This window comes from Betta splendens, chromosome 21 (assembly GCF_900634795.4).
Source record: "Betta splendens chromosome 21, fBetSpl5.4, whole genome shotgun sequence".
NCBI lineage: Eukaryota > Metazoa > Chordata > Actinopteri > Anabantiformes > Osphronemidae > Betta > Betta splendens.
The window spans coordinates 3,179,319-3,206,246 of record NC_040899.1 but is presented as its reverse complement, the minus strand read 5'-3'; the positions used below and the strand labels follow the sequence as shown (position 1 = coordinate 3,206,246).

The 26,928-nt window shown below is 43.4% G+C and overlaps 3 protein-coding genes across 6 annotated transcripts in view; all 3 read right to left on the bottom strand.

The window, feature by feature from the left end:
• Positions 1-26,928, bottom strand: part of LOC114847225 (CD209 antigen-like protein C) — a 51,466-nt gene that overhangs the window by 13,555 nt on the left and 10,983 nt on the right. The gene's annotated exons all lie outside the window — the stretch shown is intronic.
• Positions 53-14,184, bottom strand: LOC114847223 (B-cell receptor CD22-like). Of its 4 annotated transcripts, none has more exons than XM_029136741.2 (10): positions 13,468-14,184; positions 4,633-12,640; positions 3,841-4,200; positions 3,045-3,248; positions 2,404-2,739; positions 2,107-2,331; positions 1,769-2,029; positions 1,106-1,193; positions 946-1,003; positions 53-693 (listed from the first exon to the last, which is right to left on the bottom strand). In XM_029136741.2, exons 2-9 carry the CDS (start codon positions 4,676-4,678, stop codon positions 973-975), a joined length of 1,551 nt encoding a protein of 516 aa, XP_028992574.1. In that variant the 5' UTR covers positions 4,679-12,640; positions 13,468-14,184; the 3' UTR covers positions 53-693; positions 946-972. The 4 variants fall into 4 exon arrangements, with proteins under 4 accessions (XP_028992574.1, XP_028992572.1, XP_055360993.1 ...); XM_029136739.3 differs by lacking the exon at positions 946-1,003 and having other exon boundaries at positions 4,633-4,850; positions 10,954-12,640; XM_055505018.1 differs by lacking the exon at positions 946-1,003 and having other exon boundaries at positions 13,468-13,715; positions 13,986-14,184.
• Positions 22,386-25,027, bottom strand: LOC129603507 (CD209 antigen-like protein C). The gene is made up of 6 exons (XM_055505020.1): positions 24,528-25,027; positions 24,370-24,456; positions 24,124-24,279; positions 23,898-24,022; positions 23,151-23,254; positions 22,386-23,037 (listed from the first exon to the last, which is right to left on the bottom strand). Exons 1-6 carry the CDS (start codon positions 24,643-24,645, stop codon positions 22,887-22,889), a joined length of 741 nt encoding a protein of 246 aa, XP_055360995.1. The 5' UTR covers positions 24,646-25,027; the 3' UTR covers positions 22,386-22,886.

The window sequence follows — 26,928 nt, the reverse complement described above, 5'->3', positions numbered from 1 at the left end:
TGCAACACTTCAGTTGAGGAAATCGACATGAATGAGGAACAGAACTAGAACCCACATTTTCCATCCTTTATTAAAGACTAAGTCAAATTTAGATATATGTTACAGTTAAAGAAATTTAAATTTTAGATTCATCATGTTCAATAACAATTTCAACAATTTCATAAAAAAAACACATGATGTGTGTCTCGTGGGTAAAAGCATGAAAATACAGTTTAACACACTTAGATAGAAGCTATGTGATGAACCTTAGTGGAAGAGCATCACACTACCACAACTATGACCATATGGGTCATTTTATGTTTATGTCAAGGTCAATATCACACGAGGCAATTAAAACTTTACAACTATTAAAAAAACAAAATCAAAATAATCAAAGCACAATTGGATGCACGTGATTTGCATCACAGCAGGATAAGTAAATAACAATGAATTAAACAAATCCAGCACAAATTATAAACTCTATGCATTTAACATGAGCAGAATGAAACAGCTGTAAATGTCTGACCTTGACATTTTTAAATGGTTTAATGTCATCGTTTGTGAGGGTGATGCGTCTATATTTGAAGTTTATCTGCTTCCAATGAAAACATCCTATCACATGATGAAACTTTGTTGCTGTATAATTTTCACGTGGTCTGTTTCTTATGGGACAGGAGGTCACACCAGGTCGTCCTGCTCCTCTGTGTCGTCTGTCTGAAGGAGACACATGAACAAAATCAATAAAACAGTATTTACTGTAGCTGTTGCTGAAACCTGCATGTACTGAATTATATATGATTACACTGATATACTCTGATTTTTTTTCTTTATACTTGACTGAATAAATCGTTTGAAAATGAGATCAGTTCATTTTATGACCTGAGTTCTAATAGGTTCCTTCATTTATTTCTGTTACAATTATACTGTATATAACATATTATAACACTCATATCCTCAGCCTCTCACCTCTAATGTCTCTGCAGGTTTGTTCCATTAAGACTTTGAAATCAGAGCTGTTTTCTTCCTGATTCCAATTAAATAAAACTTTCAACGAAGTGCAGGTGATGATTTCAAAAACAGACGCAAATGAAGGAGTGATGAAAGTGGTGGATGTTTATTGTTTTACCTCATCCACAGACTCAGAACAAACACAGGAATCAGCATCAGGACCACAAGAGTCAACCTGGTTATGTTTATTATCATCACTGCTTTACCTGGAAATAGAAAAAAGTATCAACCTTAAGACTCGGATGGGAGAATCTACACAATATTTCACCATCCACCGTGTGTCTGTCATCCAAAACATGACCCTCAAATGTAATGTTAAATCTTTATCCAAGCGACTCTAGGAAACAGTCTTGAAACTGTGTAACGACTCCAGTTCCTCCAGCTCTCTTAACATCTGTAAGTGAAATTAAGCCTCACCAGAGGAAAGCACTAACACTGAGGGAACATCTGGAGCATCTTAAAGCAGCAAAATAACAAATCATCACAAGTAAAAAACAAACATGCTGGACAGAAGAATGAGCATCAGAATTCATTTGTGTTACTGACTGTTCTATACACTAGGCTGTAGTTGGTTAGAAATGTTAAGTCTGGTCTCTTGTGTGGCTTTTAGATTCTTTGTGAATCAGCTTCACAGCATCTTATCTTAGCATTAGCATTCAGGTTCTGAATAATGTGGAAACAAGCCACAACCAGAAAAAATGCCTGGAAAGTACAAAGAACTCAACAGACATGAACTGTTATTTTAATGTACTGTATAATGAACCTAATGAGGTTCACTCACATCTCACATCAACAGAGATGGATTCAGAGCGTTTCCTCCCCAGCTGGTTCTCAGCTACACAGTAAAAGTGTCCAGAGTCAGACGACTGGATGGAGCTGAAGACGAGCTGTGGACCTTCATGGACGGATTCAGGATGTGAGTCTCTGTACCAGGTGTAATTAGCTGCTGGGTTAGCGTCACTACTACAGGTAAGAGTCACTAGACTGTTCTCCAGAATGTTTCCAGAGGGAACCACTGACACTGAGGGAACATCTGGAGCATCTGGAGGAGAAACACTGATTAAATGTGGGATCAGTGACGACTCCTTCAGTTTCACGGTCACAGTAAAACACACTCACACACAGAGGCAGATTTGAAGTTTTCTCGTCCCTTTAAGGCACAAACAATGGCGTCTCCAGGATGAACGCGGCCTCTGTAAGACCCGTCCTCCGTCGGGACCTCGTGTCCGTTCTTGAACCAGACGTAGGAAAGACGAGCGGCTGAGCTGCAGCTGCTGAGACACCTGAGCTCTGCGTCAGTGTAAGAGTCCTGGAGCGTTGATGTGATCACCTGCACCTGGAGAACTGAGACCACGAAGAAGCAGCTGTCAGATCACAGTCACAGCGGTTCCACAGGTTGTGTGTGTTGGTCAGTACCTGTGACAGTCAGACTGGGTCCAGATAAACTACGGCCCCACTCAAAGCCTCCTGCTCTGAATGTGAAGCCGTACTGTCCTGAATCCGTCTCTGTCACATCAGAGATTCTCAGAGTGGAGCCTCCTGTCGCTGCTTCAAGGACCTGAACACGACCTGTAAACTGGACGTCTGTACGAAGGTCCTGAGGCTGTGAAGGACTCTGACGGAACCAGTACGTAGATGTGATGGATCCACTATGACTGTTATAAGTACAGGAAACCTCCACTGATGATCCTTTGACGGCACAGATGCTTCTGTCAGTGTAAATCACTTTGTTGCAGGTTTGATCACTGACACCTGGAAGAGAAATGAAGAGACACATAAACATTACTGTATGAATAATTCAATTAAAATCATGAGTTTTTGTTCTGCTGCATTCCGCAATATGGCATTCAGCGTAAGATATGCTGCTTGCTAAACTGCTGGACAGAACAAAAAAAAAAGAAAGGAGGGAGGAGGGCAGAACTGACACAGGTCCAGTTGTTCTGAACAGCAGCTTTGGGATCAGTGTTCTTCCATTTAATGACAGAGCATCACATCCAACCTTAGCATGTGTCTGACCTCAGACAGAGCTAATGTCATAGTAAAATAAATCTACTTACACACTGAAGGAGCAGGAAAAGCCTCATGTCCTCTCAACGCACACGAATAGCTGTGGGCACTGTCAACGTTCTCTAAATAATAAGATGTTTGATGTGGAAGTTCATGTCCGTTTTCGTACCAGATGTAGGAACGCTGATCAGGTAGAGGACATCTACTGCTACAGTCTAGCCAATTATAATATTTGTTCACATGAAGGTTTGAATCTGTGAAGGACAGAGACACATGTTGTAGAGAAAACTACCAACACACACACATGCTGTCACAGTCTAGATCATTTAGTCACTGTAATTACTCATTTCCGGTTTTATTTTGTCACCACTTCCTGTCGCAGTCATTGTTAGTTTCAGTCAGCCTTGCTCCCGGTTCTAATCTACTCACCTGTCTGTCATTTAGTCATCACCATTTAGTATTTAAGCACCACCTCTAAGCCCAGCACCTTGCCAGATTGTTTGTTCACTCACCCGTTCAGCTTTCCAGCATTCTTACCTTTACCTTGCCGTGCTTTTGATCCTGTTTTGTTCCTGACCACGTCTCCAGCCCAGCCTGTGATTATCCTGTCTGCCTGTGTGAGTCTGACCATTGCCTATCTTTGACATCCGCTTGCCTTATCCTCGTCTGTGCTGCTACCGATGACCTACCTGTGTACCGACCCTTGCCTGCCTGACCACGAGCTCGAATAAACCCTGTTGTTCACTGAGCCTTGTCTCCGCTGTGCGTGTGGGTCCGCTACCTAGAGCGCCGTGACACATGCACATAGAGCAGCACATACTGAATATGTGGAGACGGTTAAACTACCATCTGTGACGGATAAGGTCACTCCAGGGTCACCAGTGAACTTCCCCTCAGGGTGGGTGGATATGAACGTGAACCTGTAGACGCCTGAGTCGCTCTTTCTCACGTTGGTGATGGTCAAAGTGCAGCTTCTGTTCCAACACTGATGCTCCACACGGTGATCATATTGTGGATTTGATTTAAGATCCACATACTCATTCTCATTCATCCTTGTGAACCAAAATTTTCTTTCAACTGAAATTATAGAGTCTTTAAATGAGGATGGGTATTCGTAGCTGCAGGACATTTGCACTGTTACTCCTTCTACAGCACAGATCTCAGTCTTTGTGAAGGTCACTGACCAGCCATTATCACCACGAACCACTGAAACACAGAACAAAGCACAGAGGCACAGTCAGATATTAACACTAAGTACAGGATAAAATGACCACATGGAGGATGAGGGAGTGGTGAAGTGTGATGAACTCGACTGCTCTGGTTCCTGTGAAGTGTGACTGGAAACTACAGACAGAACGACAGACGACAGACTGACTGACAGCAGCTCACGTCTCCACTGTCTGTGCTCGTCTCACACACCTTTAGATCCAACTCACACCAGTGCAGGAAAAACAGTTACACAGCTTTTAATGCTCCAGTTCACAGCACCACCTGTATCAGAGTCAGCGTTTGACAACAGGACATAAAACACAGTGACGTTTAGGAGTCAAATAATTACACTTCTGAGGCACTTCCCAGTAGCTGTCACTGTCACTGCTGACCTTCATAATAATGAGTGTTAATGCAGAGCAGCTGTACCTGACGCAGAGAGAAGCAGAAGGAATCCAGCGGCTGACGCTGCCATAGCGGCTCCTCACTGCAACAGCTCAGTCATGAAGTGGAACTGGTGCATCTGAAGAGCACGACGTCCTGTTTGGAACCCGTTTGTGTGAACAAACACCAAGCTGAAGAACGCTGTGCTGGGTTCCTTCCTCCTCTCTGTATTAATATGCATGAGCAGACGAGCTCTGTAAACCCTGTCGTGTATTTTGGTGGTCCGACCTTATCAGAGATTTCACACAGACTCAACTTTTATGCTCAAATTAACACATGAATTTATTACATAGAATGAAATAGTACAATCACAGAATGATCATGAGAGAGGTGGTGGCCGAATTCACCCGCTTGTTCTTCTGCAGAAAGAACTGAGAGGTCGAAAAAGGTCAGCTGGGTGTCTGCAGCAGACCCTCTGCGAAGCACTCTAAGAAACATCTCCCAATGCCCACTTTTTAAAGCTGTGTTGTTTATGCAACCAGCGAGTGCCTACGTGTCCATCGAAAGTCCATGTTTACTCAGCTGCAGCAGTTTATTTGTTTTAGTGGCCAACCTGACACCACGGTCAACTTGACATTTGTTGCAATGGACAGAAATAACTCCATAGGAGGAACAGGATTTACCACAAACTTTCCCCCTCAATGGACAGACAAATGTCCATTAGAGCTAAGCCCGATTTACTTTACTGCCTTAAACCAGTGATAAGCACTAGCAAGGTCCCAACCCATTTTAAGTGTCGTTTAACCTTAGCAATGTGGACACATAAATCACTTAAAATAGCCAAATTTATCCTACTGCTAATACAGGACTTTTCAGGGCAGCCAGCTTGATGACCTCCGAACATTTCACAGGTGAATCCGGTACCTGCCTCTAAAAATAAACACAAAAACAAATTACTGACAAGTTTACAAACACACTTGGACCATTTGTACTAAACATCAATCTTAGGGTTCCCCATTTCCCCCTCTGATACTTTAACACAGTGGTTCAGATGATACCAGGTGGGAGAGCCTTTAACTTGAACTGCTCTCGAGGTCGTCTTGACCAACATGTTGGGACCTTCTTGTCGGGCATGGTCCCACGTTCTCCCAAAACCCCTTGATGTACACCGGATCCCCAGGTTTCAACTTCAGCTCCAGCTCGTCCTTTGCCTAGGACGTCTCCTTTTGCCTAGGCTCTTCTTTCAGCTCCAACAGGTGATCCTCATACGCAGCAACAGTCAGTCTTGAAGGTCTGTGCTGCCACGTCATTCCGCCTCCTATAGATGTGTTGGTCCGCGCAGCCCCACAATATTAGGTGGGTGAGAAGTCTTGGTCTAGCTGGAATTGGTTTAATTGGACTCTCCATCAGCTCCTTCGGCTCCAGTGGCTCCTTCCATCATGGTTGTTCTGGAAGTTGTGGCACTGCACCCTCTGCGTTGTCCTGGGAAGCTCATCTGATGCCTAGCCTCTCTGCTAGCCGACCCAGTTGGCCCAGCTCACTTGTGGCCCTCACACCGAGTCACTCGCTTCCAGACTGTCCAGGGCTTCAGCACTCCTCTGCTGCGTCATCCTCTGTCCCCCTCAGACTGGTGCTCCAGCTGGACCTGAGAGCTGATAGCTGAGAGGCAGAAAGCTCTGTACCATAGTGCAGCATAAACCATCCTACAGAGCTAGGGTTAGGGTTAGGCTAAATAGAACATATAGTTTGCTTCTTGTCTCAGGCCGTCGTGTAGAAATCAGAAAATCCGAGAATATAAAATAACCAATTTGTAGCACGTCAGAAGATAGAAGACCCTTTTCTGATACTGAAGTAACCTGTGGACAGAGGTTAGGGGTAGGAGAGAAATCGGTTCGGTTAGGCAAGAAAATCAGTTTAAGCGAGGTGTTTATGCTGACACAGTTTCTCCACTGCTGCTCCGCCTAAAGAGAAGGGTTGAAGCTGTTAATGTGAGCTTCCTGTGTACAACAACACACTGAGATGCAGAATGAAAATGGTTAAACCCTCATTATATAAAATCAACAACAATAAACATCATCGACACGTGTCATGGTCAGTCCGTAGAGCATATATCAGTCAGTCATGTCATGAGCTCAGGGTTTTTATCGTGCACGTGAGCTAAGAGAGAGACCTCTTGCTCTAGGAGAACTATAATTTAGAAAGGCTAGCCTGTGACCTTGTTCTGCTAAATGAGTCAGCAGTGTCACTCAGGGCCCATCAGTGATCCGGAGTTTGATCTTCTTTGACCTCTTCTTTCCTGCAATGGAACAACACAGCTTTCCTGCGTTTGTTAATTATCTGTTTTACATAAAAACGTAGGTCACTGGTTGATGCATTAAACACTATTCTGTCAAGCAAAGCTTCATGCAATGTTAGTTTTATGCGTTCTGCATATTTTTTTTTACAAGCTACATCCTGAAATGCAAGGTTCACAGCACTGTTTCATCTCTCTATTGTCAACATTCACACTTTCCCTTTCCTTCACTCCTTGACCTCCTTTCCTCCCTCACATACTGTACCATGCTACCATCTCTTTTTTTCTCACTCCACTAGGAATCCTGCTGAAATCATCCTCTTCGCAAGCTATTTACACTCCAAGTTAACATTTGAACCGACTCAAACACCAACTTTTGAACCAATAGGCCTCCTTCGAATAAGTTTGCCAACTTGGGAAGAGACACAACAGAAACAGAATAGAAGAATAGTCCCACAGCAGACGCCACACATACAAGTCTCCTGTCATTCATTTTCATACTCCCCATACACACATACTGCATCCAAGTGATTATACAAATTACTAATTTAGAAAGTGAGGACAATCGAATCGCTAACTTAAGATGGGCACATTAGTACAACCCCTAAAAATCATTTCTTACCCTTACTTATCTATCCTTACTGGGACTTAATAAACTAAGTGAAATTAAGAAACTTATACAGCATCTAAACTTCAAGGTTACACCCTCGATGTCAGCTGACAGCTAAACAAGAAGGATTGAGCTTTAGTGACTAACCTGATGAAGAACACAGAATCACTGCGATAAAACTTATTTAATTCAGGAAGTGCTGTAAATGCATGCACTAAGTGACTCTATGACGAAATTAACATACAGACTAAATAAGCTGCATTCTCACAACCTATCAGAGATGACACATTAGACATAACACAACCTGTTGAACCTGTTGCACAAAGCAATAACCTAGAAACACAAACAACCCCACAATCACTACTGCATCTAATTGTAATTTCCCCCGTGACTATCTGAGTCTCTAATGACAACATACTGTAACAACTGTGGATAAAAACTACAACTAAAATATTGTAACTTACTAAAGAAAGTTCATATAAACCCAGATACAGCCAAACCTCTTGGAGGATAAAACACAGTCAACCACTGAGCATCAGGTGAAGCATTTGAACAGCAGTGAGTGAATTGGGAACTTTATTTTGAAATATTCTCTATACCGTACCTCTCCCTTTCCTTGTAAAATTGAAATATTTTATTTTATTCATTTATTTATTTTAAGCTTTTGGCAGCTTTAAGGACTGAGTTATTTTCACCAATTCAACTTATTTATTTTGTTTTTGTTTTTTTTTTAAAATTTAGATATTTGTCTGAGTCTCAAAGTACTAAAGTGTGCAGCAAGGTGAGAACACAGATTCAGAGGCCTCTGGCTTTTTGGCTTTTGATAACATCCATTGACACAGTTCATATCTGACAGCCTGCACTGTCTCAGTGGCCCTGCTTGAGCCTCAGCCTTCCTTGGCCGTCCAGGTGGACTCTTGTTCCATCACTGGCTTTGCACATGTCCATACCTCCCACACTGGAAGCAGTTCACAGTTTTTCCACAGCATCCTCGTCTTGCTCCTCGGCCTGGAGGAGTCCCTCCTCTCCTCATAGGAGGTCGTCTTGTCCACCCACCTGGTAGAATGTACATCACCTGAGGTGTGGCCATGCCTGGTGGTGTAGGTGGGGTCTGAGGCACGCTGGCTGGTTGAGCAGACACCATCCTCGTCTCTCTTTTCTCCCCCTCTTTTCGCTGCTGCTGGCGTGTTGCTTCTTTCACGGCCTCCTTTGCCTGCTTTTGACGCAGCTCAACAGCATGAATCACATGGTCAGTTATTTGTTCTACTGACATGTTGCACAGTTCCACAGTGTCATTCAGATCATTCTGTTCCGGTTTTGAAGGCCAGGGCAGATTTTGACACTTTGCCCCTTTGACCAGCAGAGGAAGTCCATCAGAAACCTCATTTACCCGTTCGTTACCAACACACACTGATTCCTCATCTGACCCAGCCCACAGTGATCTACCTGCTCTGTCACGCAGATCACTTTCACTGCAGGAATTTCCAATTGATATTTTCTGTTTTTAAATAAACGTCGGACAGTTCTAATAACTCATCCCTTTTCACTGCCCTGTCTGTCCCTTCTGGATCAGCTACAGGGTGAACTGGCTTCTTTCTCCTTCCAGGTTTTGTTTCTTCTGCATCCATCTGGGACGCATCTGAAAGAGACTTAATTATAGTGATCTGATTAGATTGATTATTACAACATTTCACTTTTTGCCCATCATTTTTACACAGCCAATAAAATGCAACACTGCATCACAGATTTGATCTCAACCCACTGCCTCAGATCAAATGTCCCCTCTGTTGGCCAGGGTGACGTAGCTTTATGCGTCCGCTTATTCTATTTCTTCGAATACTTCTGAATCTCCTGAGAAAAGAGTATATGACATACTTAAATGGACCGACCAGGAATGAATGTTAATGGACTTATTATAGGTGTTTTATCCTACTTAGTTGACTTATTTGACTTCCTGCTCTGGGCAGTATTCACACACACATTCACACGCACACACATGAGAAGTGAACACGCGAAGAGGAACAAAACTAACGTCTCCGGGTCCAATTTGGAGTCCCAATTCACTCCTCCCCCCTTTTTCTTTTTTAACTAAACCAGGAGACCGCAATCTGCACACACTCTGTGACCTGCTTGACCAGTCCCAACCACAGTGTGGAAACATCGTTCTAAAATACGCAGATTATTTCAAACAATGATTACCCCAATGTCCACACAGGACACTAAAAAAATATTAGAATTATCAAAAATGATAGAATGATCGAAACGTTCGAAAATGTAATCTACACAGCATTTACCCCACGGCTCTTCCCAGACTGTTAAAAAACAAACAAACACACACACAGACACTGAACAGCAAGGCTTTATCTCCCCCGTTACACACACACTCTCTGCTCCAAAGGACCAAAAGGGAACGCACACTGTCAATTATTAACACACACTCAAGGTTTTTTTACAGACACAGACTCAAATGTTATTACCTCGACACCTGTTAATTATTATTAACACCGCAACAACTTAGCACTTATCACACTATCCTTAAATGCATTAACATATACTAAACCTATACTCACCCCAACCTAACTATACTTGCGCAATACTGACACATCGACACACTGCAGTTCAACACACAATAAACAAAAAGCGCTTTTACCGGTTATCCCTATGTTACCAGGCCTCACAAACCTTGGGAAGCTCTACACTTGGATTGATCCGTTCCAAGCTTAATGTAGATTCCCAATACATTACACAAGCCTACAGTGCCTAATAAATTTCGATTCTATCGAGCAGGTCAAATTTACCGAATTTCACAACCCGTTGCACCGAGGCCGCACTGTCTACCGACGCCGGTACCGTACGTCTTCCCCTTTAATTTAACAGCCGCTCAACGAGGTATGGTTCAGTGACCCCGCTCAATACCTGGACCAAATTTTCCAGCGTCGACACAGAACTTACACAGCCTTAAATTTATTTTATCCGAATGCAGACTACAACGCCCATACTTTAGATTTTTCAAACGTCGCCTGCCTCAAGTTAACCTACGTAACTTCTAGAGGTCAATAGGCTATGTCATTTTTTTCCCCAAGCGCAAGATAGCACATACACACACAGCAGTTGGTTATGCAAAGCAGCTATTTACAGCAGTATAAGTAAGCACAGGTAAATTCTCCACCGCCTCTCTTTGTCTCTCCCACACAGATAATTTACTTAAAGCAGCCAAATCAGAATTTAATGATCAGATTTCTCTAATCTTACCAACATTTGCTCACACTGTCCCGAACACAGAGAATCGTCACGTAAAAGCTTTAAGCGCCATTTACCTTCACTGATGACGACGGTCGTGCGTCCGGGCCAGTCCGGACAAATGTTGGTTCTGGAAATGGCTCCTCAGGCCTGTGTTCGTGACAGGCCTGAGGAGCCTGTCACGGAACCCCAGCTAGAACCCCAGCTAGAAAATGCTGGGAACCCCAGCTAGAAAATGAAAAAACTGCGCTTTCTGTCATTTTAAGATTATGTCGGAGTATTTATTTATATGAACTGTATTGCAAAAACTGCCCACACTACACACACTACTAAACCAACACTGCTGCTGAGTCACACTTCCATCCACTTGACTTGGAGAATATAACACTTCTGAAATCTGAAATTACTGGTTCTAACGTTCAGCTTCATCCAAGAGCCCAACAAGTCATTAAACAGATATTACTACACTCAAAGGAGCCTGTGAAAAATACAATACTCATAAGTAGCTAAGGTTCGACATTAACACACAGAACCAGACAACCTCACTACCAGCTTTTACTGGTTTGCTTTGATCATATTCATAAGAATTTACCTGATGTGAGGCCACAGTGACCTCAACCTGTGACCAACATTCAATCAGTGGTTTAAACATTTGACAGCTGCAGATGGTTTGATGCATCAGCTGAAACAATTGCAGGTTGAATCATTAGTGGGAATAAAACTGTGTTTTATTAGATGCGTCTGAGAAGGAAACATCAGCATCTGTGTGAGGAGCCCGATCACAGAGGTAATGTTGTGGAAATCTTCTTATAAAGAAATCAACCATCATCAGTGTGATAAACCATCTCAAAGTTTACTCTCATGTCGACACGGAGTGGATCACAATTACATCTAAGACGTAAGGCACATCTCACTATGTACAAAGTATCCACTGAAGGACTGAGGACACAAGACCTGTATTTATACCCTGTTACAAACCCCCACATTAGCTGTTGACAGGTCTTTGATATACATGAGTGCAGTAAACCCCCCTTTACTTCCTTTTACAATGTTCCCGTGGTCACTACAGTGAAACCCCCACCATTTGATAACCAAATGCTTGATGACCCCCCAGGAACAACCCTCAGCCAGAGGCACAGCATCTCATGACAACACAAAATTTCCCACAGAAGGCAGCAGCCTGTGATGAGGAATTACCACAACACTGCATGTTGTCACGGAGACATACAGACATGAGGAGACTGATGAGCAGCTCATCAATTAAACCAGAAGAACTGAACCTGATCCCATTAGAACTGGTTGCTCTGTGTTGTTTTCCACCACACATCATGATTAGGTGTCATTATCAGCTGACTGATTCATGCTGTGACTGTGTCTAGGTTTAGCTACTGACACGAAGCTTCCAGAGGGATGAAACCTCTATGTGCAATGATGAAGCGTGGCCACTAGAGGGAACTGATGCTCAAACATGAGACAGACGCTTGGTGTGGAGTCAAAGCTGTGGTCCATCGCTGACGCTGGGGGCCACATTCTGCTGTCGTCTACCCATCCTACCTACTGCTGCCACTTAGTGCATGTGTGGACGTGGTCACTGTGTCTGAGCCTCTGCACCACCGTGTTCTGCTTCTGGGTTCTTCACTTCTCTGGCTTTATCTCGAGGTCAGGGGACAGTTCCTGCCTCAAGTGGAGGAGTTCAGGATAGAAGAGAGCTGAGAACCTTTTCCTCCTCAGGGCAAAGTTTGAAGAACATCAGTTCAGTCCCAGAGCTCGCTGCTCTCAGGGGAACAGGCAACGGGCACAACATCTGCCTCCACACCTGTACCTGCTCCTCTTTCCTTCAGGTTTGTGGTGTAGTGTCTCTCTCTTCACACAGAGCTGCTGAGCGCTGGTGTGACGCATCCTCTTTTACACTGAAACACATTAGTGTGAAGTCAGCAACAGCTGAGTGATTGAAACCTGGAGTCATTCTGAGAGTGAAAGCAGTGGTTTTAATGGCTCTGATCGTCAGGTTGGCATCAAAGAATGTGGACAGCGCTTTACCTGACAGCATCACAAAGTGGGGACTTTTGGCCGTTAGTGCTTCACCACAAACGGGTGAGAGGAGGAGGAGCTCCAGGTTCAGGTTCAAACCTGAATAACTCCATTCAAACCATTCTCAGTGCTGTCGTCTTCCCAGGTTTCTGCGTCGCGGAGCCGTACAACTTCAGAGCATAGAAGGAATTCTTTGTGGACCTGAAGCTGCCGTATTCAGTGGCCAAGAACGAACAGGTGGAGATTAAAGCCGTGATCCATAACTACGCCGAAGCCGAGCTCCAGGTAAGAGAACGGCACCCACACGGCGAAGCCGCGCTGCTGCTGCAGATCAGTGGGACTCAAAGGGCTCCCAGTACCTCATCATGGGCCCGAGGTCGACCAGTGGACCATCGACACTGAGACGGACAAGGCCCAGAAAAACACGACCTGACCCCAAACTGCAGCCTCGCCTTAAACACAGCTGTGTGAAGCCTTCAACAGCAGCATTATAGCGTCTCAGTAAGAGACTCCGCATCCAACAATGAAAACAGCAGCAGAAAGAAAAAAAACAGTAGCAACACCAGCGACCTGATGCTGGAGGCGACGTGTCGAGCAGGACACAGCAGGAGGCGCTGTCAGTTTAGCTTGAGCCAACCTCAACCTGCCGACAGGAAGCGAAACAGTCCTATTTCAGTGATTGTGCCATCATTGCTGAGTTACTTACTGGTCTGTAAGTGAAACCGTCCCAATGCTCTGCTTGCTGTCTGTCAGATACATCTACATGTTGGGAAAGGACACCTGGGTGGAGCTCTGGCCTTCAGCGGAGGAGGCCGCCAGCAGTGCAGCTCTGCAAGCGAAGAGCAGGAGCCTCAGCGAGGCTGCACACGAACTGTCTGTTTACTCCTGCAGGCTGTAGAGGCCTCAGTGGCTCTGGTCCTGAGCTCACAGTGACAGCAGGCTCATTTTAATTCTCTGCAGTGAGACAAAAAAACTAATGAAGAAGTTATTTTAACTGTAGTTTCCACAGTAAAAGAGGAACTGAAAGTTTTTATTTACTTTATGAAAGAACAAACATGATGGTGTTGCTGTCAGTGCACGTTTAGGTTGAGCTAAAATTAACAGTTTGATGCAGCGTCATTATTGAAGCACCACCATCTTTATTCTCTCTCATTTGGATACATTTACAGGTAGATGAGCGCCTTTACAGTTTGGCAGGACGTAAACAATGAAATGCATATATACCTTATACTATAAATACTGCAAAGCATTCGCTGAGGCTTCCGTGTCTTATTGAATATGATTTAATTTCTTTACAGTCAACGTTAGGAGCAAACGATGAGCTGTTTGTTCTGTGTTACTGTAACTGTGCTCGTGTCGTCAGGTCGTGATGCGTCTAAACACCAGGCGGCTTCAGTTGGCTTTGGTGACTGTGCTGTACAGGGCTGTTACATCCTCCTCAGGTCCCTGAACTCTGTGGGATATAAGAACCAAGAATCAGGCGAGCGTGTGAAGTTCACAGTCACAAAGTGACTGTAAATAAAGGTGTGAAGGCGGTACGTGACATCAGCTGCTCACCTGTCAGAGCCGTCTCTGCTGAACTTGCCTGTGTCGTACTCCACATGCTCCTGGTTTCTGTTAACTGGATCGGCCTGGTTCCTGCACAACTGGACGCTGGTGTACTGAAGAGCGTCCTGCTCCTCTTCTCCCTGAGCGAGTACACGCTTCAGAACCAAAAGCCTGTTGTTAGTTTTCACTACATGTTGTTCTCTCCAGGCTCTGAGGGCGGTTTAGAAACCGTCCTCTTTCTAGTTTAAATGACAATCATGAAAATACACTCTGACAAAGTGAAACAGTTTTAAAATATTAAATATATTTTATATAGGAAATGCAGCAGCCATGAGGTCACAGTGACCTCAGACCAGAAAATACTAATCAAATTTTAGGAAATTGGACAAAATTAGTTCACAACTGTTCCTGGAATACTCAAGACTCAAGTTGTCAGTTTACATTTAACAGACTGTGACCTGTTTACCTCGTCAGTACGACTACAGAGAGGAGAATCAGCACCAGGACCACAGCACAGATTATTCCAGTCACGACAGGATTCAATGTTCCTGAATCTGAAAGAGACAAAAGCTTCATATGAACCTTTGACTGAGACGTGAAGATTCACATACTGCTTTATAAACATCACTGCTTCACTCACATTCCACATTGATAGAGACAAACTGAGAGCGTTTCCTCCCCAGCTGGTTCTCAGCTACACAGTAAAAGTGTCCAAAGTCAGACGACTGGATGGAGCTGAAGACGAGCTGTGAACCTTCATGGACGGATTCAGGATGTGAGTCTCTGTACCAGGTGTAATTAGCTGCTGGGTTAGCGTCACTGCTACAGGTCAGAGTCACTGGACTGTTCTCCAGAATGTTTCCAGAGGGAACCACTGACACTGAGGGAACATCTGGAGCATCTGGAGCAGAAACACTGATTAAATGTGGGATCAGTGACGACTCCTTCAGTTTCACGGTCACAGTAAAACAAACTCACACACTGAGGCAGATTTGAAGTTTTCTCGTCCCTTTAAGGCACAAACGATGGCGTCTCCAGGACGAACGCGGCCTCTGTAAGACCCGTCCTCCGTCGGGACCTGGTGTCCGTTTTTGAACCAGACGTAGGAAAGACAAGCGGCTGAGCTGCAGCTGCTGAGACACCTGAGCTCTGCGTCAGTGTAAGAGTCCTGGAGCGTTGATGTGATCACCTGCACCTGGAGAACTGAGACCACGAAGAAGCAGCTGTCAGATCACAGTCACAGCAGTTCCACAGTTTGAGTGTGTTGGTCAGTACCTGTGACAGTCAGACTGGGTCCAGATAAACTACGGCCCCACTCAAAGCCTCCTGCTCTGAATGTGAAGCCGTACTGTCCTGAATCCGTCTCTGTCACATCAGAGATTCTCAGAGTGGAGCCTCCTGTCGCTGCTTTAAGGACCTGAACACGACCTGTAAACTGGACGTCTGTACGAAGGTCCTGAGGCTGTGAAGGACTGTGACCACTACGGTCAGAATGGAACCACAACTTAGATGTGATGGATCCACTATTACTGTTATAAGTACAGGAAATCTCCACTGATGATCCTTTGACAGCACAGATGCTTCTGTCAGTGTAAATCACTTTGTTGCAGGTTTGACCACTGACCAAAAAAAAACAAAACATATTCAATCACCACTGTTACAGTTACATCTCTCCTATCAGTAGAACAGCAGGTTCATAGTTGCTGAGTTTAATGTAAATATAAAACGTTAGACTTGTGAGGAGTAAACTCACAGACTGAAGCAGAAGGGAAGTCCTCACGTCCACTGAGAGCACAGGAATAACTGTTTGCTGAACTGTAGGATGCAGATATTTCTTTCTGGTTTTCATTCATCTTGTCTCCGTTCTTGCACCAGATGAAGGACGAATGATCAGGGAGACGACAGCTGCTGAAACACTGAAGCTTGTTATTGTATTGAACCTCGACCTGTAGATCTGGACGCACAACAACAAATAAATGTATAAAGTGTAAATATTTTACATCAGTAAGAGTTTCATGCATCATCTGAACCAATAGTTCAGACTGGATTTATTATGGTTTTTATCATCAGCTGTGCTAAACTTCAAACATTGATTTCACCATGAGTCCAAAAAACATTAAAGTAAAAGTGTTACCTTTGACAAATAAAGTGACTCCAGGTTCACTAGTAAATCTCCCTTCATTCTGGTTTGTGATGAATCTAAAATATTAAACAGCTGCGTCGCTCTGTCTCACATCTGTGATTCTCAGAGTGCAGCTGTTTCCATCACAGGATTCCTGAAGACGACCTGCAAACGCTGAAGCTTTTCTCAGCTCCGCAAACTGATATTCCTCAACTCTAGTGAACCAGAACGTGTCTTTTACTCTATAATGTGTAGGTGCAGCGTATCTCCACCGTTGATCCTTCCAAGGCACAGACATCAGAGCCGTAAGTAAATTTCCAGCCTTTCTGACCCTGAACCACTGTAACACAGAGCAAAGCAGAGACCAGATCCCAGATCAGTTCACGTAGAGGAGACATAACCATTGAGCAGTTATCACGTGAGCTTCATGTTACACCTACATGATCTGCTCAACTAATTCAGGCAACTTTCAATGACTTTATCAGAGTTTGCTCTTAGGCTTTAGTCAGTTTACTGCTTTTCATAAACGTTACTGGTAAACGTGATTCTAACAAATGAGGAACGATGTGATATCAGTCTGGACACATCAGCCGACAGAGATGAGTGTTGATTGAGTTGATTGTGTAACAATACATCAACAACATACAGAGACAGAGTTTAAATTTGATCCCAGATGTGAATGGAGGACACTTAACATCCCAGCGTTTGGCAACGAAGACAAAGACGCAGTTTGACAAATGTGACGCTGTTATTGATCAGAGTTGTGATTTAGACAAACTCACTGCTGCTGTGAAGCAAATATTAAAAAGCTGCAATCTTAAGGTCTGTGGTTTGATTCCTGGCTGCTTCAGTGCTGACGTGCCCTTGGGCAGCACACTGAGCTGCAAGTTGCCCCCAGTGTGAGTTTAAGGAGCACAGCAGCTCTGCCACCGCTGAGTGAACGACAACCAGAGTCAAAGGCTTTGATCACTGACGAGGTAGAAAAGTACAGAGCATTTACATTTATTAATACCTAGTTATGATCCAGCTCGCTGTCGTCTTTGTTTCTACTAAATGTTTCGTAAAATACATCAACCTTGTAACACTGTGTATCTGTGGTGTGACCTTGAGTCCTGAGTCTTACACTTGATCCTTTCTGGCAGCGCTGCCTGTTTCTTCACATGTTACAGGCTCAACTGGAGGACGTGTCTCCACAACATGAAGCTTCTCTCTTTGGCTTCTCCTTGAAAATCAGGCCACATTTCCACACTTTCAGTACAACAGTTGAACTCAGACCTGTTTATCAGATCTGTTCACTTATGTCGGTGTCATCACTGTCACGTGGCTCCGATCACATAGAGCAAAGGAAACAAGCCTCCAGCTGTGACCTCACTCATGAAGCTGTGAAACGGAGCCGCGACGCTTCAATTTCATGACTCACTGAACATTAGATGTTGTTGAAACACAGACACTGGAGAGTTAACATTAAAATAAACAATAGACTACCTATGAATTACATGGTTTCCATGTTTCCAATGTTACATTTATATCGTCATTAGGGAACAAAACAACAAACCTCCTCCTGCATCATGTGTAAGTTTGTGTTTGTGCAGTGTCGCCCACCACCACTAGTAGAAACGTTCACCGCGTTTTCTTCTTCTGTGGTGTTTAACGGCGGCTGGCCTCCACAAAGGCGCTTTACCGCCACCGTCTGATGGGGGGCGGGTCCGTTCACCTGGAGGAACCTGAATGCAACACCGGCTGCACACAAAGGTTCCGCTTCTGCAAACGAAGAAATGATAAATACACAACTTTGCTCCAACAAGACGCAGAGAATAGCTTCATTTCAATACACTAGAGAGGTCGAAATCAAAGCCTCATGAATCACTGAGCAACTTTGACACAGCTGGGCATCGACACGCTGCTCGAAACATTTGATACAGTTAGAAAGACAGACATCTGCTGGTTGTTTGTGAGAACTGCAACAAAGCAAACTTGCTCAGAATCCTCAGATAAGTGGCTCAACGTCTGACAGTCCTTGATTTATTGTCAAATAAAATTTATTCGTCAAAGATGTGTAATTGTGTTTCTTTGTAAATAAATTTATATCGAGTTGCCTTGATATATAAAATATGTGTGATAGTGAAATGTTACGATTACTGCGTTAGTGCTTCTGCAACTTTGTTTTTACTACATAAACAAGCGTCTGTCATTTTGTGACATCAAAGATTTTTATTAAGGAAAACAATGGTTTCCAAAGTACGGGGTTTAAATCTGCTCCTCCTTCGTCTTGCCACCTCTCCAGCTTTGGAGAAGACCTGCTTGCACGGCACCCATATTAAGCGAGCGAGTCCTCTCCTCCTTCTTCACAACAAGGTTTAAACTATGTGCAAAACATGGCAAATTTTGCTCGTTCATAAGTTTTGCACATAGAATCATGTTGCTTGCATTGTCCATAATTAAGCAGTGCACTTTATGTCTCAAAGCCCATCTCTGCAGCTGCAGCTCCATAGCGTCCCTCAGGTTCTCTGCTGTGTGGGACTGTGTAAAATGCCCCACACCAAGCAAAACACTTGCTAGTTCCATCCATCCTTAGCACAAATCAGACACTTGACCTTTAAGGGGCTGATAAGATCAAGTGCTCCCAGACATATAAACGGACTCTTTTTGTCGATGCTGTGTCAAGTAGGAGGTCTCGAGTTGGACATCTCTACAATACACCAGTAGTATAAGACTGTAGCTATTTTACATGCATGTTCAGTACAGTAAACAGTAAGTGGTGTATTATATAGTGTATTCTAGTTAGAGTAGATTAAATTATAATGTATTAAAATAGAAAGAATGTGTTGGCACCTGGCGTGACCACACAGATCCGGGCTGATGCTGGCCTGGCCCACACTCTGTCCAAGGAACAGAACCAGAACCAACATTTTTTCATCGTAGTCAAATTTGAATATGTACAGGTTCACCCTGAGTATTTACACATTCTATAACAATGAGACAACTTATTTTATTAAAAAAGAACAAAATGATGTGAAAAATGGGTTAAAGCATGAAAATACAGATACAGATTACACGCTGTGACTATGGGGTGCTGAATGTAAAAGGAGTATGTATAGTATTACTTTTTCAGAAATTTCAGATTCAGCTTTATTCGCTGTGTCACATTTGCGGAGCCAAACCTTTTGTCTGCGGTGAGGACCTGCTGCCGCCGCCGCCCCGAGTCTGGGGGAGAAGGAGTGAGAGGAGGACCTGCACTGGGTCCCGAACCCCCTCCTGAAGCGTCCACACGAGCGAGGCACATGCTTCGCTGTGAGGCGCATGGCGCCCTCTGCGGGTGAGAGGAGTCACACGCGCATTGCCCAGCTGCTCTAGGAACACCCTCCTCTTGCTGCGGTTGCCGGGCATCCAGTCCGGGTGGACTTCCCGCCACACGACAAAGGTGTTGTAGCAAGACCCGTCTAGGACGTTGTGAAACACCGCCACGGGTCAGCGCACCGTCTCTCTCCTGCAGCTGTAGGTTCCTATCACCTTGTCCAGGTTGTCCACGCCTCCCTTGGTGGCGTTGTAGTCTAGGACGGCGAAAGGCTTTTTGTCCCGCCGTCCTGCGTTGACGAGGAGGACCTGGACCTTGGGCACGCAGGACCCCAGGGCGGTGCTGGGAGTGAAGGCCAACACGGAGGAGAACCGCACCAGCACGGTGAGCTCCCTGCGCAGGAGCCGCTGGCCCAGTTCGTAGGAAGCGAAAAAGTTGTCGCACGTCACCCGGCGAGCCCTTCGGTGACGTCCAGCTTTTTTCAGAAGCTCAAACAAACACATCCTGTTCAAGTCCAAGGCTCGACTGTACACAAAATGCCGACCGAGAGAAGCGTGGTCGGCCCTCGCACGGCCGACAACATGTTCAGGGAGCTCGGCAGCCGAGAGGGCATGTCGTATCAGCTGGACACCGTCTCTCCCTGCACCAATCAGACTGCATGCACCATCCCATTACTGTCACTGTGTGTGTGTGTGGAGGTGTTTACATTCTCACACCTGCATCACTGGCGTCTGACTATCAGAGAGGAAGCAGCACTAAGTCTCAACAGACAGAGACACAACTCCCGGCCTTGGGTTTGGGAGCTAGAGACCAGAGTCTATCAGGCAGAGACGACCATTGAACAATCTAGGTGAAATGTCAAATACATAAGACAGAAGATAAGATATTAATTGCAGGGCTTAAGTCATAAATCCTATAATAACTGTGTGGAATAAGGAAGAAACACTTTTTCCCATAACAAACTCATTAAAACTCATTAAAGATTCATCTCTGTTTACATTAAATTTACTAAACAGTAGCAGTAGTGAAGGTTTTCTTACTATCAATCAGTGATATTAAACATGTTTACATTTAGTTCTTGTAGTATTATACTAATATTTTCACTATATTTATATATTTCTTTGTACGTACTTCCTATTTTATTTTTTATATGTTCTCAAATACCCGGCCTTTTGGCACGACGCGCTCCTGTCGCGCAGGATGGCGGGTTCAATCCCCCACCGTGAGGAAGGGCATCCGGCATGAAGACCTGTCAAATAGAGTTACCTATACATTCTCAGATGATTCATTTCTACAAATTTCAAATAAATTTCTAAAACAGATTGATCGATTCATCAAATAATGAAAACTTTATTGATGACCGCTTATGAACTGGAGTTTGTTGGATAATAAATAGAGAGATTTGCATTAACAGAAGTTCAGCCCAATTTTTGCCATGTGAGAGAGCAAAGCATACAGTATGAGCTCATATTTAAACTTGAATCACACACACACACACACACACACACACACACACACACACACACACACACACACACACACACACACACACACACACACACACACACATCTAACATTAGATTTGTTAGATTTATCTTTTCTTCCATATCATTTAAAGATGAGCTGCTGTTCTTCTGCACATGTTACAGTGAGAATTCTGAATTACACTTCTTTATCAGGAAATTACAACTTGACATTTATCTGATCACACACACACTTCCTTTTTTAAGGCCGCTCAGTGACAGTGTATTACCTACAGTGACACTCAGACAATTCTAGCAGACACCTAAAATGTTTGACCTTCCTCAAATCAACGCCTGTTACAGGTATGTTTAATGTCCGTCTACTGTTCATCACTCAACATGACTCAACATGGATCCTTCATGTGAAATGTATGAATGTAATGGGAAAAATTGTGCCTTTGTGCTGTTTCTTATCCTACACAGTCGTCATGTGCTGGTTAGCCACAATACTGAACATTCTTACACAAACAAATAATCTCTTGTGCCCTGACGTACATCAAGTCTAAACATCTGATGTTCCATTTGACTGACTAATAATTTATGATATATGTTTGACTTTTACACCCGGGCTCTGGCTCCTTCCTATCTGACTCCCCACCAGACCCAAGGCTGTTAAAGCCAATGCATCTTGTCTTGGAAGCTCGTGTTCCTTCCTTTGGATAACAAGACATGACGATGCAGAAGTGAGAAAGCAAACATTCTCACTCACAGCGAGATAAGGTGGCACAAACAATTCCATTGCTGCAGAGAGACATTCCACCAGAGCCAGAGAAAGGGGTTAAAAGGCAGAAGCAACTTGAGGATCGTGGGCTCTTTGCATCACACCTTCGTGGTGTGTGCACTGATCTCCCCAGCTGGTTTTAGTTTGTTGATGTGCACGATCAACATCCATGCTTTTTATTTGCTTTCCCCATTATTTTTATTTTCCTTTATTTTTATAATAAATCCCACAAAAGACAACTCTCTCATCTGCCTCTTTATGGGAATTTTCCACCACAGTGAAAAAGACCTTGAAAACTCAGGTTTTGTTGATGATAAGAGTTGAGAAAAACTTGACGTGATAAAAGATCACTCCTTTCTTACAGCTTAACATAATGTTGTCAATGAGATTTCAAATCAAACTAATGTCATTGCACAATCTTTATTTACCAGAACAGAAGTGACTTGATTATTCACAGTTATTCAGCGTAATTTTATACAGTTTAAAAGTAAGATACTTAACAAACATCGGCTGAAATAATTTTATTATTGATACATTGATTCAGGACACAGTTCTACTGTAAGTATGATATAACAGTGGCTGGTAAGAAACAGTGTATTACCTTAAATATGTGAATACAGGGTTTAGAGCTGCAGCATAAAGTCATTACAGCGGCTGCTTTGCCTGATTATGATGCACTGCTGAAAAGTCACCAATGGAGCCAGATGTGCAAGCTGTCCACAGCTGGATGCTCCCTCTCTTTAGTCCACAGGCCAATATCTTGAAACATGGGTTGATGACATTTGACAATAACGGCATATTACATTATAGAGCAACAAACCAAACAGGTTGAAAAAAGATGCAGAATGAGCTCGAAGTGTCTCTGTTACTCAGCAGAAATGATGCTTTGACGCACTGTTCTGATTTTATAAAAGCACTAACACATGTCACATGTTTTCTCACAGATCCACAGCAGAGACCTTTCACAGGGCAGATCATTCCATTCTGCAGTTACAGCACTGATGTGGGCACAGTCCTCTTTAACCAAACCTTTACCACCGTTATCAGGCTGGTTTTTCCACCAGTATCTGGAAAAGGGACAAACAAAAGTCACAGCAAGACATTTTAGAACATTTCCTAAAAAAGCTTAATGGTAAAAAAAAACAAGTTTATGCACTTGTCTCAGTCTGTGGTAACACACCTCACAGTTAGAGGAGCTCCACTGATCCATCCCCACGTTCCCTCTTTGTCCCTGTCAGTCAGACCAATCCAAGCTGCCTCCTTGGTTAATCCAGACAGGAACCTCTGTGAAAGCCCCACGTTTTTGATTTTGGAGTGGAACACATTAAAAAATATTTAACTTTTTTTACCCTTAGCCTATTTTCTGGGGATTCCAATTAATGAAGCCAAAGACAAGTTCTAATTTTTTACTGTAATGCAAGCAGTCAGGACATAAAACAACAGGATTTACTGGCATAAACCAGACGGTAGGCAACAACGAGGTCAAGCAGGCAGTAGTCAGAACCAGTAATTCAAAATCAGCAGAGGTACAGGCAGCGACAAGGCAACGGCACAGTCAACATACAGACACGAGTCAAAAACCAGGGTCAGCTCACAAAAATTTTGCTTGAACGAACAGTCTGGCAAACGAAACAGGTGAGTGATCGAATACAGCTGGTGATCACATGACTGGAAAGCAGGACAAGACAGAACCGGAAGTGCAGGAAAACAAAACAGGAAATGAACATGACAACCCAAAACAACACAAATAGTCCAGATCATGACAATTAGTTGATTTGGTGGTGGTGTTAGGTCAAATAACACACTAAATGCATTATTTAAATGCGTTAATTTAAATACATAAACATTCTAATTATAAACATATATTTGCTTATGAGTATTTTTATGAGTATAGTGACATCTGTTTGTCCTCCCTGCACAAACCAACCTGTTCTTTATCGCTGTCTATCACCACCAGATGTGCTTCTCTCTTAATGCAGTCGTCTCTGCCTTTGGTCCACGAACCAGGCTCATTAGAGAGGAAATACAGGGAATTGTTGAACATCGTCCATCCTGCCACAAACACAGAAGCAAATAACATGTAACATGTAAAGATTGACCTATTAACAGGATCCAAGATGGAGCCTGTGCCGTCCCTCACCACTAACACTCACTCTGTGTAAACAGTCTGCGGAGCTTGTTCCTCTCCTCAGTCACTTCAGAGAGGTTGGCCCTGAGCCGCTCTCTGTCTTCATCCAGGGAGAACACTTGCTTGTTACTGTCCTGGAGACGCTCAGTGAGGTTGGCTGTGATGCTGCAGACTTCTACAACTGGTAATTAAAGAAAAACTGGGCAGATCAAATCCAGGAGACAGAGACTTCAGGCTTTTATATGTAACTGTGGAGGTGATGAAGACTCACAGCAGACGCCAAGTCCGATGAGTCCAGACAACAAGAGAACATTGAGCAGCCCCAGGATGAGAAGAGCTCCGTGAAACCTCCCAGCACCTAAAGAGAGAAAAGACCAGTCACACCATGAGGACCAGTAACAGTTATTATAGAGCTCATTCTCTACTCACCTGTCTGACTCGATGGGGGCATCGATGGGGGCCTTGAGTCAACAGACTTCACATCTTCCACATTTACATAAATATCGTCCATGTCATCTGAAAGGTCATCTGAGGTTTTATCTATCATCTACAGTAACAGGAGGTAGTCCTGTGCCACACGAGGCTGAAAGACAGACTGAAGTACAGAGGTTTAGTTCTACATGAGGAAGTGATCGTCTTCGCTGTACTGAGAAACGTTATTATAAGTTAGTAGAACAAATATAAGGAACTGAAAGACATCAAAGAGCAGACGAATATGGTGTAGTTTCCTTTTTCAAAATGATATTGTCCAAATATAAAGTCCCAAAAGATCCAAAGCAGTGATCTCCAAAGTTTCAGTGCAAACAGCAGTTTTCCAAGAAAAAAGGAGTTCAAAGCAAGTTCCAAGATTAACAAAGTGTTAGAAGTGTGTATTTCATAAAACCCACAGTGAGCCTCCTGATATAGACTGAAAATGTTGTTTACAGCTGCATCTATTAGATCATCTTTTTGACCTTTTATAGGGTGTTTTTCCCATCATAATTTTTACATACATAAAACCACTCAGGTCTTGTCTTTACCCAATCATCATCACAAAACAAATGCAAGGACACTTCAGCTCTGCCCCTAAACCGTGGATTTGGCAGTTCTCATCCTTGGATTTTGATATCTACATTGTAAGTTGGTTCACTTTAGGCCAGGTGTTCACTCTAGTTCAGTAAAAGCATCCCTGTTATGTCTGGGTCAGTAAAAGCCAGTGTATTTGCCATTGTCATTACAATCCTGAACATAAACACGATGCAATACAAGACAAACATGGACTCAAATACAAAATAACTGCAAAGCAGGGCAAAAACTCTAACTCTAGTGATGGGCAAATGATACCGAGGCTTTGGAGCTTGTGTCACTCTTCCTGAAGCAGAGTGATTCGAAACGCTGTGTTGGAGCCTGTATCGAAGCGTTTCAGGTGACCGATGACATTCAGAGCTTCAAAAGTCATCACTGTTTCGCTTTGCGCTTCATTCCTTCAAATTGTTTTCAAAGCTTTTCATTGGCTCAGAGGCTTTCAGTGTGTCTAATTGGCTCATGGCTTTTCAATGCATTCTGACCCAATGACAGCTTGACCGCTTTTTTGGTGCCATACCAGCTATGCATCATTATGCTTCAGAATGGGGTTGTGAGCATATAGAGATTTGGAGAGTGAAAGTGAGAGTATTTTGGCAAGTTGGCAAGTACCACCAAAAAGCGCCGTTCTGAAGTCTGGGATCAGTTTGATCTCATACCACTGAATAGTGTATAATGCAATTTATAGCATAAATTTTGTGTTTCCATAATTGAATTGTATTTTTTATTTTTAAATGGGTCTCAAAAGTCCAATTGTTTGTAGGTGCGTTGTTTGCTCTGCACAAAAGAGTTGTCGTGCAGCAACAACACATCATCTACTGTATGTTGCAACACTTGCATGTCAGGCATGATGAGAATCATACCCAGCAAACTAGTGCCCCTGATAACACTGGAAATCCTGACAACAAGCTATAAATAAATGTATATATACCGTATATATGTATGTGTGTGTCTATTTATTGTAGGTGCTAAATCATATTTATAAAGCAACCTTTCCTCCACACAGGGTCCAGAAAACAGAAGCTGGATGAGGCCTTGGTGGACATGGTAGTTAAAGATGCCAGAAGAGGAGCCGACTGAAGCCTGCAACAGTAGAAAAAAATATATTTCACAATGAAAAACCTGTGAAAACAACTAACTTTTATGTGCTTCTGTGAATTATCATTCAAAATCCCCAAATGACAAATCATTATCTGTAAGGTTTTCCTTAAAACACTTTAAGGAAAAGTGTATGTATGGGGGAGAGCATCTGTATAGTCTATTGTAATGACGATATAATCAATATTTACAGGAACAAAACACTTGAATGACCACACAGACTTTTATGAACCTTTACCGCTGTCATGCGATTAATACGGGGCCCTGCTTCATTTGTGCGCTTTAGAGGTCGCTATGGATTCAGTTGAATCTTTTTCATGGGGCTTCACCTGCCCACCACTATGTAACCCTACCTACAGTATAGGCTACACAGCAGAACACACACAGTCCAGCTTGAGGAAGGTCTCTGGTGTGACAGATGCAGTTCAGCAACAGATCTCAGGACGAAGTCCACTGATTCGTGTGTCTGTTTCTGTGTGTCAACTATGATTCAATGATAAAATGCCTGCTGGGATGTCACTGCTGTTGCTCTTGGACCTTTTTTTTTAACTAGACAAAGGTGGCCATCGGTCAATTAGTCACACTGCTCTCATAACAACGCTATGAAATTTCTGAGAAACGAGCTCTTCTGAGGCAACAGGATGTAAGAAACTCTGGGTAGTTTATGATG